At 44.6% G+C, this 17,245-nt stretch overlaps 1 protein-coding gene across 1 annotated transcript in view; it reads left to right on the top strand.

Moving 5' to 3' along the window:
- chaf1b (chromatin assembly factor 1, subunit B) overlaps positions 1 to 17,245 on the top strand; it is a 63,355-nt gene that overhangs the window by 37,269 nt on the left and 8,841 nt on the right. Inside the window, exons 9-12 of the mRNA XM_073044900.1 lie at positions 3,783 to 3,852; positions 3,940 to 4,031; positions 6,490 to 6,646; positions 14,803 to 15,240. Coding sequence (XP_072901001.1) covers positions 3,783 to 3,852; positions 3,940 to 4,031; positions 6,490 to 6,646; positions 14,803 to 15,240 — 757 coding nt within the window. The remainder of the gene's footprint in view (positions 1 to 3,782; positions 3,853 to 3,939; positions 4,032 to 6,489; positions 6,647 to 14,802; positions 15,241 to 17,245) is intronic.

Below are 17,245 nucleotides of genomic sequence, written 5' to 3' on the forward strand. Positions count from 1 at the left end.
CATTGCAGAGGAACCAGCTTTATTTGTCACACGTACATTGAAACATACATTGAAAATATGTTCAACGTACCCTCAGCTGCACAGACCAACCATTGGCTCTGAACAGGAAATTCTTACTGAAAGCTGCAGCACTTTAATAAAACATTATATAACAGAAAATCCCAGCTGCGCAGCAACGAAGGCTGTGCACGCGGGAGCATTTCAGTTACTGCGGGGCCGCGTATCCTCGCATCTTGGACACCGATTGCTTCATTTACGTCAGTGTCCAACGCAGACCGAGGTTGAGCTGGGGGCAGCCCACAAGTGTCGTCATGCTTCCACCTCCCAACATAGCATACCCGCAGCCTACTACCCCTAACCACGCATCTTTGGATTGTGGGAGGAACCCAGAGCACCCGGAGGAAACCCACACGGCCGCGGCGAGGAGGTACATGCTCCTTACGGGCAGTGGTGGGACTGGAGCATAGAACAGTACAGCACAGGAACAGGCCCTTCAGCTCACAATATTGTGCCAAGCCAATTAATAATCAAGTGGCCATCTAAACTAGTTCCCTGTGGCACAATAATGCACACATCCTTCAATTTTTCTCACAATCGCGTACCTGTCCAAATGTCTCTTAAGTCCCAAAGACCTCTGCGGGTCAAGACCAAGTCTGGGACAGCACGGCGGTATACTGATCGGCGTAATGCTCTGACAGTGCTAGTGAAGCAGGTTTGATTCCTACTGCTGTCTGTAAGGAGTTTGTATGGCCGCGTGGGTTTCCTCTGGGTGCTCTGGTTTCCTCCCATTTTCCAAAGACGCTGAGTTAGTAGTTAATTGGTCACGTGGGTGTAATTGGGCGGCACATGGTCTTTGGGCCTGAACGACCTGGTGCTGTGCTATATCTCTAAGGAAAGTACCAAAAAGAGGTAAGTTCTGGGGTGCCACATTGGCTCCGGAAGCATGGCGACACTTGCGGGCTGCCCCCAGCACAACCTTGAACTGTGTTGGTCTTTGACAGAAATGATGCTTTTCGCCGTATGTTTTGATATACATGTGGCAAATAAAATTCATCTTTATTCTTTAAGTAGTCGCTTTGGCCGGTGCCTTCAACGCGTACACACACATAACTGGGCGTCACTTGAGGCGTAGGTGCAGACTTTGGGAAGGGAGAAGCCCGATCCGGGCTTCCCGGAAGCTCTTGGCCTGCCTTCCCTGCCCAGACTCTGCTCCACGCTGCTGCTGGTCACGTGACAGGCTCCTTGCATCACAGCTGCCACGTGACCAGCTGCGCAGCTTCCAGCGCCCTGAGCCGTCAGCAGGTGGCAGCACTTCCCCCTAAGGACAGACGAAAACGTCACATGCAACAAAGTAAGCCTTGTAATTTGAAACCGTTCTTTAAATATATCTTTATAAATGTGCATGGTATATAATGGGCATGGGTTCAAAAGGTACCAGCAAAGTTTTGCATCGAATATAGAACAGCACAGCACAGTTTTAGGCCCTTTGGCCCATGATATTGTGCTGACCTTTCAATCTGCTTTAAGATCATATTATGAACTGTTGGAATCGTGATACTAGATTTGAAATAAACAGTGGTTGAAGATTTAGAGAGAGTTGTTCATGATTTTGTGTACATCCACTGAAGTATAGACCATTTTGTTCACTAACACAGTGTGCTGAGAGACTGCACCAGCCAAATAGAAGTCATGGGTTATGGGTGAAAGGGGAATGTGAGGGGGAGAGTGTGGACTGAGCTGTCGGAGGAAGTGGTGGATTTCAACATCTAAGAGAAGGTTGGATAGGTACATGGATGGGAGAGGTGTGGGGGGCTATGGTCCGAGTGTAGGTCGATGCAAGTAGGCAGAATGATACTTTGGAGCAGACTAGGTGGGCCAAAGGGCCTGTTTCTGTGTTCTAGTGTTCTAAATCTAGATCTATGTACAGGCTGCCCTCAGGCGCTGAGCAGATAAAAGAAGTTGTGTCATCTCCCTCTCGTCTCAGTGGCAGATCTCAAGTGCTGTAGTAGGACCCAATTTTTGCCTTGTCCGTTCCAGACAGTCCAGCTTGGGCAGGGAGGTGCTTTTTGGACCTTCCAGGTGGTCTGCTTGTCATCTGCTGCCCCCCCCCAATCCCCACCCGCAGGAAGCAGAATGTCACTGAGCCCCCATTCTCCCAGAGATCCCTGTCACTCTCTGTTCTCCATCCCCTGTCAGGTAAAACCATGAAAGCACATTCCACCAGACTTGAGGACAGCTTCTGTTATCAGACCCTTGAACGGGCCTTTCACCTGCTAATGATGAACTGTCAATCTCTGAATCTAATTCATTTCCCTTGCCCTTTGCTGCTTACCTGCATTTCACTTGCTCTCTGTCGTCTGCACTATATTCTGTTTATCTTTTTACTGCTTTGATGTAATTAAGTATGATGTGATCTGTCTGGATGGCCTGCAAACAGAAGCTTTTCACTATGTGACGGTGCAGGCAGAAGGGCTTAGTTTCATTTGAAGTTATTATGTTAACTTGAGTGGCAGGGTGGAGATACGTCTCTACCAAAGGAGGTGTATGGCACTCCTTCTGTCCTTGGGCAAGGTGTAGTACCTGCTTAGACCCCCAAAGAGGGTCATGTGAAGCCACTAATTGGACTGCTCGAGGATTTGTGCTGTTGTCCTTAATAAGGGTGTCAAAAGTTATGGGGAGAAAGCAGGAGAATGGGTTTGAGAGGGCTAATAAATCAACCATTGATGGAATGGTGGGGCAGACTGGAAGGGTCAGAGGACCTAATTCTGCTCCTATGTCTTATGGTCTCTTGTATTTTCCACAGCTCCTAGTTCACAGGAAGATTAAGGACGTACTCTGGTCAAATTCATAGAAGATAGGATGTAGTTTAAAGATGAATCAGCCGAGAAATTAAAAAAGATACAATTGGGTAAAATGGAGTAGGTGAAAGTTAAGAGGAGGTTTAGGAAATGCGACGTCATGGTGGTGTAGCAGTTAGTACAACACTATTAGAGTTCAGGGCTTTGGAGTTTACCTAAGAATTTTATATGTCCTTCCAGTGAGCGAGTGGGTTTCCTCCCACAGTCCAAAGATGTACCATTTAGTATGTTAATTAGTCATTGTAAATTGTCCTATGATCAGGCTAGGGTTGCTGGGTGTTATCGCTTGTTTCACGCTTTATCTCTAATCCACTTGGTTATTTCAAATAATTTTTCCATTCGATCAAATGGCTTTGGAGCAGATCAAATTGGGGCACAATTTTACCCTTTTATTCACACTTAGAATTCAGCTAACTGCAAAATGAGACTGTGATAAGTACCAGATGGGACATAGCAGTTAGCGTAACTCTATTAGCACAGCAACTGTAAGATCAGGGGTTCAGTTCTGTGCGGAGTTTGTATGTTCTCCCCTAACTGTGTCAGTCTCCTCTGGGTGCTGCGATTTCCTTACACGTTCCAAAGTTGTACAGGTTAGAGTTGGAGGCTTGTGGATACACTGTGTTGGTGTCAGAAGCATGACAGCGCTTGCAGACTGCCCCCGGCACAATCTCCGCTGATTTGATTTGACGCAAAAGGTGCTTCTTGCTGTATGTTTTGGTGTAGATATGACAAATCAAGCTCATCTTTATCTATAAAATACACAGAGAAGAAGGGATAATGCCCATGATTCAAATGAATAAATGTATATGAAAAGGTGATCCCTCTTTCTTCCAGAATTTTCCAGCGTTTTCTGTTCTGAGTTTGCATTTTGTTTTGCTTTCCTTTGTAAGATCCTGCTCAACAGTTTTGCACTTTCTCTTTCAGCTGGCTGCGTTGAAGCAGGAGAAAACGTTACCAACACAACTTATGTCTTTTCCAGGAAAAATTTGAAACGGTAGGAGCTTTTTCAATTCTTACAGTGTTGAACATTGGCCTGAAATTTTGCCAGACCATTTTGTAACTGTTTCTGTCTTCTTTGAAGGCCCATTGCTCACCTGCCTTGTCCAGCTAAGGCTACTCTAGCTGTTCGATGTTGCCCGATATTCTTTGAGCTAAAGCAGGCTAAAACTGAAGGTGAGTTTGCTCAAGCACTGAGTTTTAACAGACAAGGTGGGTAATGTGGTACGAATGTAATTGTATTTATACAATAACGATTATAACTGCAATGCATTTCTATTTCGTTCATTCATCTGCAGCCACAATAATTTTGCTTATCAAGAATATTTTTGCCTCTGCCTTTAAATGTTAGAAGGCTCAACTTTCAACACCCTTTGAGGAAGATTTCCAAAATCTCATTGGCTTCTGAGAAAGAAATTTTTATCCCATCTGTGGAAAAAAGAGGCTGACTACCTTAATTCAGACACTGATACCCTTGTCTTGGATTGTTCTATAAGACATAGGAGCAGAATTAGGCCATTTGGCCTATCAAGTCTGTTTCACCATTCAATCATGGCTGATTCTTTTATTTCTCCTGGACCCCATTTGCTGGCCTTCTCCCCATAACCATTGATGCCATGTCCAATCAAGAGCCTATCAATCTCAGCCTTAAATACACCCAATGGTCTGCCCTCCACAGCTGTATGTGGCAACAAACTCCACAAATTCACCACCTTCTGGCTAAAGAAATTTTCGCATCTCTGTTTTGAATGGATGCCCCTCTATCCTGAGGCTATGCCCTCTTGTACTAGACTCCCCCACCATGGGAAACATCCTTTCCACATCTACTCTGTCTAGGCCTTTCAACATTTGAGTGGTTTTGATGAGATTCCCCCTCATTCTTCTAAGTTCCAGTGAGCACAGACTCGAAGGCATCAAACGTTCCTCTTATGATAGCCCTTTCATTCCCGGAATCATCCTTGTGAACCTCCTCTGGACCCTCTCCAATGCTAGCACATCTCTTCTAAGATGAGGAGTCCAAAACTGTTAACAATACTCAAGGTGAGGCCTCACCAGTGCCTTATAAAGCCTCAGCATCACATTCTTGCTCTTGTATTCTACACCTCTTACAGTGAATGCTAACATTGCGTTTGCTTTCCTCACCACTGACTCAACCTGCAAGTTAATCTTTAGGGTGTTCTGCACAAGGACTCCCAAGTCTTTTTGCATTTCAGATTTTTGGATTTTCTCCCCATTTAGAAAATAGTTCGCACATTTATTTCTACTACCACAGTGCATGACCCTGCATTTTCCAACATTGTATTTCATTTGTCACTTTATTGCCCATTTTCCTAATCTGCCTTAAGTCCTTCTGCATCCTACCTGTTTTCTCAACACTAACTGCCCCTCCACCAATCTTCGTATCATCTCCAAACTTGGCAACAAAGCCATCTATTTCAACATCTAAATCATTTATATTCAGCATGAAAAGAATACAAGAGGAAACATTTCCTCCATTTCTAAAACTAGATCTACATTTAAATCAAGTCTCATTACTGTACTAATAATAGTCATAGAAAAGGACAGCAGAGAAACAGGTTCTTCGGCCCATCTAGTCCATGCTGAGCCATTTAAACTGCCTACTTCCATTGACCTTCACCAGGACCATTACCCTCCATATCCCTACCATGCACATACCGATCAAAGCTTCCCTTAGACATTAAGATCGAGCTTGCATGCTCCACTTGCGATGGCAGCTCATTCCATGCTCTCACAACACTTTGAGTGAAGAATTTTCCCCTCATGTTCCCCTTAAACATTTCACCTTTCACCCTTAACCCATGACCTCCAGTTGTGGTCCCACCCACCTCAGTGGAAAAAGCCTGCTTGCTGCTGCTTCTGCATTGGGGGGGGAGGGCTTTAACATTTTAACTGTCGTTCTTTGGGGCATCCTTCAGTTTTGTGGATGTCGGTGCGGAAAAAGCATTTCAGGATGTATATTGTATGCATTTCTCTGACATTAAATGGAACTATTGAACTAGTTACTCTATCTATACTCATAATTTTTTTATACCTCTGTCAAATATCCTCTCAGTCTTCTATGTTCCAAGGAATAAAGTTCTAACCTATTCAATGTTTCCATATAACTCAGGTCTTCCAGACCTGGCAACATCCTTGTAAATTTTCTCTGTATTCTTTCAGCCTTATTTATATCCTTCCTGTAAGTAGGTGAACAAAACTGCACACAAAACTCCATGGCCTGCACAATATTTTCTTACACCAATCTGGCCATTCCAGATATTAGACGGGTAAATGTCAGGACTCCTCCAAACCAACCACATCTTTTATAGAGACCAATGCTGCCCGCCCTTGCAAGCAGTCAAGCAATGAAGTCGAGAACTAACATTTCTTATGCCTTTCATCAGAGCTGGGTCTTTGATGTGAAAAGTTAGCTAGATTTTTCATGCCTAATCTGTTTGGAGTTTCTATCAGGATTTGCTTATTTTTGTTTTGGTGTACTGTTAGTATTCTCTGAGATGGCCAATGTATTTTTGTTTATGCAAATAAGTTTTTTTTCCTTTCTGTTTATTCACTGGAATAATTCATGTTCTGTTTCCTCAACAAAATGACAATCTAAATACTTTTTCCTGTTCAGATGAGTCGACCAAGAAAATGAACATGTTTAACCTGCCGTATCGACTGGTGTTTGCTGTTGTTTCTGAGGATTCTGTACTGTTATATGACACACAGCAGTCAGTACCGTTTGGCTATATTTCAAACATCCATTATCACACCCTGAGCGATATAACATGGTAAGGAAACCCATATTACAGGATTACCACACTTGTGCATTCAGTCTTTCATATGGCTTTTCTCTCTTGACCTGACGCACACCATAAGATCACAATAATCTTTAGTAGGGATTATTAGACTATTTAATTCCTCTGTGAAAACATTCCATCCTATCATCGCAATATTCTTAGGTAGTGACAAATACCAGGCGTGTGGCCAAGTGGTTAAGGCGTTGGACTAGCGATCTGAAGGTTGTGTGTTCGAGCCCCAGCCGAGGCAGCGTGTTGTGTCCTTGAACAAGGCATTTAACCACACATTGCTCCAGACAACCCAGCTGAAAATGGGTACCAGCAAAATGCTGGGGGTTAACCTCGCGATAGACTGGCGTCCTATCCAGTGGGGGGGGGGGTAGTCTTGTACTCTCAGTCGCCACGGAAACCAGCATAAGCACCGGCCTGATGAGCCCATAAGGCTCGGGACAGGCTTTAACTTTTAACAAATACCAGGCATTGAAGTTGTGAATCTGTTCCTGCTGCCACGCGATTCACGTCTGCAAGCTTCATGGTGATTTGCCCTGCTATATGATTAACTGAGATCGAGGCTTTCAGGCCTACTCTGACTGCTCTGGGGATCCGGGTCCACGGACTCAATTTGGTTTGGAATGCTGCTGCTTGCTTTTATTGTGTATGCGATTTGGGTTTTCTCTCTTTCTCTGTGTCGGTCTTTTTTTAATTGGCTTCTTTCGGGTTTCTTGCTTGGTGGCACCCTGTAAGCAGACAAGACAAGGTTGTATAATTTATACACACTTTGTTAATAAATGCACTTTGAATCCTTTGACAGCAGGTTAACCTCAGTGAATCCTAATGTTGAGTCTTGGCCTGAAATGTCAGCTGTTTGTTTCCCTCCATGGATGCTGCCTGACTTGCTGAGTTCCTTCAGCATTTTGTAGAAGAATGAGGCAGGGGTTCAATAAAACTTATCAAATATTGAAAGGCATAGATAGAGTGGATGTAGAGAGGATGATTCCTATAGTGGGGGAGTCTAGGAACAAAACCACAGACTCAGAATACAGACGTCCCTTTAGAACAGAGGTGAGGAGGACTTCCTTTAGCCAGAGGGTGGTGAATCTGTGGCATTCATTGCCACGTAAGGCTACATCATTAAAGCAGAGGTTGCTAGGTTTTTGATTAGTGAGGGGAAACTCTGGGCATCTTCCCCATGTAATTATTAGGTATTTATCTTGTCCTAGTTAAGCCTTATAGAAGTCCATCGCGCATCTCGAGGAAATCTGAAGACGAGTTGTTGTATTTGGTAGTAAAGCCCTATTACATATTTCATGCAGCATCTATGGAGGTGAATAAACAGTCAGCGTTGTGGGCCAAGTCCCTTTGTGAGTCCTAATTAAGGGCCTTGGATTGAAACCCTGTCTGCTTTAGCCTGATCTGCTGAGTTCCTCCAGCATTTTGTGTGCATTGTTCTGGATTTCCAGCATCTGCAGAATCTCCTGTGTTCGAGCAGTTCATGATGAAGAATATCTGAGGCCTGTCTTGGGTTTTGTTTTTGTAACCTTCAACTTCTGTGCCCTCCTCCTGCATCTTTGTTGTATCTGTAAATATTGCTTGATCTTGGTAAATGTCATTTATCTTTTAGTTCTGCTGGGTGTGAGAAAAGAAAAGAGGAAGTGGTTAGATAATGAAAACTGTACAGCTGCTTTTGTATCTCCTGATGTGTGTGGTGCCGAACTTTTGTTGTGGATTCTACATTCTTGTGCTCTTTGTTTTACCAAATGCGTGTACCTAATGCCGTGAAACACAAAAAAAAATTAACATTTTCTCAGAAAGAAAGTCACTCAGGCAGTGTGACGGCCAACATTTAGAATACACGTAAATTCCCAAAGCCGAGTTTATTGTCATATGCACAAGTACAGTTACGCACAGGTGCAATGAAATAACTTAGACCACAGGCACATATAATCATACAAGCAGCATTCACAAAGCAGAAACATTAATTATGCCCAGCTTTTACAAGAAACAAAGTTAAAACAGAAAAATATCAAAATCCATGTTAGTGCAAAGTGGTTGTAATTATGATTGTTGCTAAGCTGTGGTGGTTGAGGTTGTGCTGGTCAGTTCAAGAGTAGAATGGCTGAAAGGAAGTGGATGTTCTTGAACCTGCTGATGAGGAACTGGAAGCCTCATGCCCGATGGTAGTGCAAGGACATAGCATGGCCTGGATGGTGGCGGGGGGTGTCTTTGATGACAGATGTTACCTTCTTAAGGCAGTCAGTCCTGTAGATTCAAGAGAACATGGGATGAAGAGTCCTTGAAAGTGAGTCAGTAGGTTGTGGAAGGTGCTCAGTGATGGGGTGAATGAACTTGTACCCTCTGGTTGAGAGATAATAACTGTTCCTGAACCCGGTGGTGTGATTCTTGAGGCTCCTGTACCTTCATCCTGATGGCAGCAGTGGGAAGAGACGGATGAATGGGGCCCTTGATGATGGATGATGCTTTCCTGCAATATTGCTCTAAGAAAGATGTGCTCAGTTGTAGAGAGGGCTTTCCAGTGATGAGCTGGGCCATATCCACTACTGTTTGTAGGATTTCCTGTTCAAGGGCATTGGTGCTTCTATACCAGGCCATGATGCAGCCAGTCAATATACTCTCCACTACACGTCTTAGGAGGTTTGTCAAAGTTTTAGAAGTCTTGCTGTCTCTCTGCAGATTATGTAAGGAAGTAGACGCGCTGCTGTGCTTTCTTTGTAATTGCAATTATGTGCTGGACCCAGAACAGATCCTCTGAAATGATCAACACCGAGGGATTTAAAGCTGCTGACCCTCTCTACCTCTGATGCCCCATTGAGGTCGGGCTCACAGATCTCCAGTTTCCTCCTCCTGAAGTCAGCTGATGTTGAGTAGGAGGTTGTTGTGACATCACTCAGCCAGATTTTCACACTCCCTCCTATCTGCTGATTTGTCACCACCTTTGATTCGGCCTGTGACAGTGTTAGCAACCTTAAATATGGCTTTGGAGCTGTGCTTAGCCTCATAGTTTTAAGCATAAAGTGAGCAGAGCAGAGCAGGGGGCTGAGCACACAGCCTTGTGATGCACCTGTGCTGTTGGACATTGTGGAGGAGATGTTGTTGTCGGTCTGAACTGACTTGGTCTGCAGGTGAGGAAATCGAAGATCTAGATTCACAAGGAGGTATTGAGGCCAAGGTCTTGAAGCTTATTGATTAGTTTTGAGGGGATGATAGTATTGTATGCTGAGCTGTAGTCGAAAAAGAGCATCCTGTTGTATGCATGTTTGCTGTCCGGGTGTTCCAGGGTTGAGTGAGAATGCAACGAGATGGCATCTGCTGTGGACCTGTTGTGTTGGTAGGCAAACTTGAGCGGATCTAAATTTCTGTTCAAGGAGGAGTTGATATATTTCATTACCAACCCCTCAAAACACTTCATCTCTGTGGATGTGAGTGCTACTGGATGATAGTTATTGAGGCAAGTTACAATGCCCTTGTATAATTGAAGCCTCTTTGGATGTTATGTTGCCTTCCTAGTGAGGCCAGAACTAGGAAGATAATACAGTTTAATATGTTGCTAAGGAGTTGGTGTAGGAGGGAGGGATCATTGGGCTCCCTTCCAGGGAAGGTGGGGACCTGTATAGAAGGGAAGCTTTGAACCTGAACTGGAGAGGGACTAATATCCTAGTGGGAAGGTTTGTTAATGCTGCCTAGTGGGCTTTAAACTAGAGTTGCAGGGGGATGGGAAACAGTGCCAGAACAGTTTGTGCAGGCAAATGTTGGTAAGACCTCAGACAAAGTTAGGAATCAAAAGGTTGAGCATGGTGTGACTAGTGTCCTGAGCTGCCTATATTTCAATGCAAGAAGTATCGTAGGAAAGGCGGATGATAGTGATGAAGATGAGGTAGCTGGTTTACAAACAGAGGCAATGTGTAGTGAGGAGCGACTGTTGATACGGAAGATTTGCAGTCAACAGGATGAGTTGTACTGTAGACGGTGGATAAAATCCAAAAGGGTGAATACAGGACTGAAGCTGTTTTATTTGAATGCATGCAGTATATGGAATAAGGTAGATGAACCTGCAGCACAGTTGCAGATTGGCAGGTATGATGTTGTAGGCATCACGGAATCATAGCTGAAAGAAGATTATAGCTGGGAGCTTAGGTCCAATGATACACATTGTATCAAAAAGACAGGCAGGAAAGCAGAGGGGGCAGTGTTGCCCTGTTGGTAAAATATAAAATCAAATCATTAGAAAGTGGTTGCATAAGGTCAGAAGGTGTTGAATTATTGAGGATAGAGCTAAGTAACTCTTAAGGATCAAAGTACAGACCACCAAACAGTAGTAAGGATTTGGCCTACAAATTACAACAGGAGAGAGAAGATGCATATCAAAAGAGTAATGTTTACAATAGTCATGGGAAATTTCTATCTGCAGGTAGATTGGAAAAATCAGGTTGGCTCTGGATTCCGTGAGGGGGAATTTCTAGAGTGTCTACAAGATGGCTTTTTAGAGTAGCTCATGTATAAGCCCACTAGAGGATCAGCAACTCTGGATTGGCTGTTGTGTAGTGACCCTGAATTAATCAGAGAGCTTAAGGTAAAAGAACCCTTAAGGGGGAAGAGATCATAATATGATCAAATTCACCCTGAAATTTGAGAAGGGGAAGCTAAAGTCAGATGTACCAGTATTACGGTGGAGTAAAGGGAATTACAGAGGCATGAGAGAGGAGTTGGCCAGAATTGAATGGAAAAGGACACTGGCAGGGATGATGGCAGAGCAGCAATGGCTGGAATTTCTGGAAGCAAATCGGAAGGCACAGGATATATACATCCCAAAGAGGAAGAAGTATTCTAAAGGAAAGATGACACAACTGTGGCTAACAAAGAGGATTCAAAGCCAACATAAAAATCAAAGAGACGGCATGTAATAGAGCAAAAAATAGTGGGAATTTAGAGGATTGGGAAGCTTTTAAAAACCAACAGAAGGCAAGTAAAAAGTTAATTAAGAAGGTAAAGATAGAATACGAAAGTAAGCTAGCCAAAAATATTAGAGAATATCAGAAGTTTCTTCAGATAGATGAAGTGTAAAAGAGAGGTGAGAGTGGATATCGGACCGCTGGAAAACGATGCTGGAGAGGTAGTAATGGGGGACGAGGAAATGGTGGATGAACTGAATATTTTGCTTCAGTATGCACTGTGGAAGACACTAGCAGTATGGTGGAAGTTCCTGCTGTAAGGGGTCATGCAATGTGTGAAATTACAATAACTAGAGAGAAGGTTCTTGGGAAACTGAAAGGTCTGAAGGTAGATAAGTTACCTGGACCAGATGGTGTACATCCCAGGGTTCTGAAGGAGGTGGCTGAAGAGATTGTGGAGACATTTGTAATGATCTTTCAAGAATATGTTGAGTGAACTTAGCCTTTTTTTCTTTGGAGTGATGGAGGATGAGAGGTGACCTGATAAATGTGTATAAGATGACGAGAGGCATAGATCGTGCGGATAGTCAGAGGCCTTTTCCCAGGGCTGAAATGGTTAACACGAAAGGCCATAGTTTTAAGGTGCTTGGAAGTAGGTACAGAGGGGATGCCAGGGGTAGGTTTTTTATGCAGAGAGTGGTGAGTGTGGAATGGGATGCCAGCGACGGTTGTGGAGGCGGATATAGTAGGGTCTTTTAAGAGACTCTTGGATAGGTGCTTGGAGCTTAGAAAATTGAGGGCTATGGGTAACCCTAGGAAATTTCTAAAGTAAGTACATGTTCGGCACAGCATTTAGGGCCAAAGGGCCTATATTATGCTGTAGGTTTTCTATGTTCTAAGTTTCTATGTTCTTAATCACAAGATACTCAAGTGGTTCTGGAAGACTGGAAAATTGCAAATATCACTCCACTCTTCTAGAAGGGAGAGAGGTAGAAGAAAGGAAACTATAGGCCAGTTAGTCTGACCTCAGTGGTTGGGAAGGTGTTAGAGTCAATTATTAAGGATGAGGTCTCAGGGTACTTGGAGACTTATGATAAAATAGGCCGTAGTCAGCATAGTTTCCCCAAGGGAAAATCTTGCCTAAAACTTCTGTTGGAATTCTTTGAAGAAGAAATAACAAGCAGGATAGACAAAGGAGAATCGGTTGATGTTGTGTACTTGTATTTTCAGAAGGCCTTTGGCAAGGTGCCACACATGAATCTGCTTAACAAGCTATAAGCCCATGGCATTACAGGCAAGACTCTACTATAGATGAAGCAGTAACAAAATCTGCGGATACTGGAAATCCAAGCACCACACACAAAATGCTGGAGGAACCTGAAGGGTCTCGGCACAGAATGTCGATTGTGCTCTTTTCCATAGATGCTGCCTGGTCTGCTGAGTTCCTCCTGCGTTTTGTGGATAAAGCAGTGGCTGATTGGCAGGAGGAAAGGAGTGGGAATAATGGGATCCTTTTCTGCCTGGCTGCCGGTGACTAGTGGTGTTCCACAGGGGTCTGTGTTGGGACCGAATCCTTAATGTTATATGTCAGTGACTTGGATGATGGAGCTGATGGCTTTATTGAAATGTTTGATAGATGATGTGAAGATAGATGGAGGGGCAGGTAGTTTTGAGGAAGTAGAGAGTCTACGGAAGGACTTGGACAGATTAGGAGAATGGGCAAAGAAATGGCAAATGGAATATAGTGTGAGGAAGTGTAAGATAATACACTTTGGTATTTTCTAACTGGAGAGAAAATACAAAAAACAGGTGCAAGTGGACTTGGGAGTCATTGTGCAGAATTCCCTGGAGGTTAACTTGCTCCTACTTCTGCTCCTATATCTTACGGCCAACTGCTTCTCACATTAGCCTCACAAATGGAAATTACAGGGTCATAGGGGGCTATGATAGTTCATAAAGGTTTCTCCATGCTTTGATGGTCAAAGTGAGCATGGAAGGTATTGAGCTCATCTGGAAGCGAAGCCTTGTTGTCACCTATGTGGCTTGCTTTCCCTTTGTTAGAGGTAACGGCATTCAAACCCTGCCATAGTTGTCGAGCACCCTTCAGTGATTCAAGTTTGGTCCGTAATTGCGACTTTGCACATGAGTTGGCTTTCCAGAGATGGTAGCTGGTCCTTGTATCTTGGCTGCTAGACCTATATGTCACTGATCTGTCCCTCAGCAGAGGCTTGGCCCTGCAGACACCCGCTTTTACCTCCCCAGCGGACTTGCAGAGGTTGTGATGGTGGGGAGCTGTGCCTGTAAGACCACAGCTCTCTGCAGATTTGAATTGCCGTCCCAGATCACAATACAATTGGTCAGGATACTTCCACAATGCATCTGTAATTTATACATTTGTGAGAAACATTCATGCTAGTTTTATATCCCCAGTGATAACTTGGAATTTATATTGCTCAGATAACTCATATTCATCTTCACTGACCTGCGTTTATTGATCAGCCTCAGCTTTTATCATTCTAACATACATCGGACATGAACATGAGATTCAGCAGATGGTCGAAATCCAGAGCTGCACACAAATTACTGCTGGAACTCAGCAGGTCAGGCTGAGGAAGAAACAGTTGACGTTTCAGGCTGAGATCCTCCATGAGGATTGGAAAGGAAGGGGGAAGAAGCCAAATTAAAAGGGAGGGGAAGGGGCATAAGAAAGCAGAAGATAGGTGATTCTAGTTGTGGGGTGGTGGAATGATGTGAGAAACTGGGAGTTGACTGGTTGAAAAGGCAGAGGGCTGAAGAAGAAGGAATCTGATAGAAGAGGTCTGTAGACCATGGAATAAACAAAAGGAGGTGAGGTCATGGGGGCAGAAAAATGGGGTGAGGGAATGAGGGAAAACCAAATGGGGGGTGGGAAGAAAAACTGGAGAAGTTACTGGAAGTTAGAGAAATCAATGGTGATGCTATCTTGTTGGACCCCTACTCCTCTCCCTCACCCTTCTCATAATTCCCTTTCATTCATTTGTCCCCAGCCACTTACCTTCCCCCTCTCACCTATTACCTGTGTTCCTCCCCCTATCTTTTCATTCTGGCTTCTGTTGTCCTGGTGAAGGGTCTCTGCCTGAAACATTGACCTTAGGAGCTGCTAGTCCTGCTGAGTTCCTCCCACATTTTGTGTGTGTTGCTTTCTCTTCCACTCAGGACAGACAGCTTGCTAACCTGTGCCTCTCAAATGCCTTTATCTAGGTCGAGAGATGGGACCTACCTGACCATATCGTCCACGGATGGCTACTGCTCCTTCATCGCGTTTGAGGAAGGCGAATTGGGCGTGCCTCTGAAAGAGAAGCCGGTGCTGTTTGTGCCGACCCCAGGCACGGCAGATAAGAAAGCAAAGAAGGGGCAAGCGAACAGGAGTATCCCCACAACCCCGAAACAGTCCGAGTGCAGCACACCCAGCAGGGTCATGGAGCAGAACGACTCGGGAGCCCCGTCTCGGCTGAAGGCACCCAGTGTGGCAGCGAAGATCTCTCCCACGACCTCTCTCAGCTCCAAAACTTCCCCGACTTCCCTGGACAAGAAATCTCCTCAGTCTGCCCCTCAGGGCAGCAAGGCCTCTCAGTCCAGAAGGATCACTCTGAATACGTTGGAGGCCTGGAGCAGGCCCAGCAAGCCCTTGGTGCCCAGGTAATGGTCGACCTTGCCTGCGTTGACACGCCATTCACTAATACACAAAATACTGGAGGAACTCAACAGGTCATGCAACATCCGTGGAGGGAGGAATAAACAGTCAAAGTTTTCTCAGGCAGAGACCCTCTATCAGGTCCTCCAGCATTTTGTGTGCATTGCTCTGAACATCTGTAGCTTCTCTCGTGTTTATTATTCATGGTAACATTGTTTGTGTGGTTCCTTTGCCTCAATTTCCCATTGCACTTCAGACATGAGGGAGATTTCTGCCAAAGGAAGGTTGAATGTAAATGTGTGGTTTAAAGAAAAACAACATTGCCAATGCTGGAAATCCAAACTAAACATAGAAAATGCTGGAAGGTTTAGGAGAGGCTGTACCTGAGGAGCGAGAAACAGCTAGTGTTTCAGGCTTATGAATTTTCTGCGTTCTGTGTTGCCTGGATTGGGGAGCATGCCTTATGAGAATAGGTTGAGCGAACTCGGCCATTTCTCCTTGGAGCGATGGAGGATGAGAGGTGACCTGATAGAGGTGTACAAGATAATGAGAGGCATTAATCGTGTGGATAGTCAGAGGCTTTTCCCCAGGGCTGAAATGGCTAGCATGAGAGGGCATAGTTTTAAGGTGCTTGGAAGTAGCCTCAGAGGAGATGTCAGGGTTAAGTTTTTTACGCAGAGAGTGATGAATATGTGGAATGGGCTGTCAGTGGTGGAGGCGGAAATGATAGGGTTTTTTAAGAGACTCCTGGATGGCTACATGGAGCTTAGAAAAATAGAGGGCTATGGGTAAGCCTAGGTAGTTCTAAGGGAGGGACTTGCTCGGCACAGCTTTGTGGGCTGAAGGGCCTGTATTGTGCTATATGTTTTCTATGTTTCTATGAGACTTGGGTTTACATAGCATAGAAACAGACCCTTTGGCCCTGTTTGTCTCTGCTGCAGAAACTTCCTAACTGAGCTCACCCCATTAATGGATTAGGCCATAGGATGTAGAAGGAGAATTAGGCCATTTGGCCCATTGAGTCTGCTCTGCCATTTCATCATGGCTGATCCATTTTCCCTCTCAGCTCCAATCCCCCCATATCTCTTCACATCCTTACTAATCAAGACTCTGTCAACCTCTACCTTAAATATACATAAATATTTGGCCTCCAAAGCCACCCATGACAACTAATTCCACAGATTCACCACACTCTGGCTGAAGAAATTCCTCCTCATCTTCATTCTAACTGGATGTTCCTTTATTTCGAGGCTGTATCCTCTGGTCTGAGACTCTCCCACCATAGTAAACATCCTCACCATATCCACTCTATGGAGGCCTTTCAGCATTCGATAGGTTTTAATGAGGTCACCCCTCATTCTTCTGGATTCCAGTAAGAAGAGGCCCAGAGCCATCAAACGCTCCTAATATGACAAGCTTTTCATATGAGGAGCATTGCTTTTCAGTGGCTTATGCAGGAGAGTAGAGCTGAGGTACAGATTCAGCCGTGATGGTATTGATTGGAAGAGCTGGCTCAGACGGCCGAGTTGCTTACTGCTACCTCCTTTCCTGTTTGTTTGTTTATCTAGAGATACAACGCGGAGATGGCCCTTCCAGTCCACGAGCTGCACTGCCCAGCAACCCACCTACTTAACCTTAGCCTGATCTAATATCTTGTTCATTTCAAGATTTGAGTCTGGCAGGATGATTTTGTTATCTTCCACAGATTAAAACTGCACTTTCATCCACCAATAACCTTTGAGATGCTTCCTGGCTCTTCAACTCTGTCCTGTCTACCCTGTGCAAAAGGTGCAGTGCATTGTAGGATACCAATGCTGGATTCTGAGTCAGCGTGAGGAAAATGTGGTGGCTGCACGTGGCAGGGAGCATAAGACATAGGAGCAGAGTTAGGCCGTTTGGCTCATCAAGTCTGTTCTACCATTCAGTAGTGGCTGGTTGAGTTTCGCCCTCAACCTCATTCTCCTGTCTTCTCCCCGTAACCTATGGCACCATTACTAATCAAGTGCCTAT

Source organism: Hemitrygon akajei, chromosome 5, assembly GCF_048418815.1.
Source record: "Hemitrygon akajei chromosome 5, sHemAka1.3, whole genome shotgun sequence".
Taxonomy (NCBI): Eukaryota; Metazoa; Chordata; class Chondrichthyes; order Myliobatiformes; family Dasyatidae; genus Hemitrygon; species Hemitrygon akajei.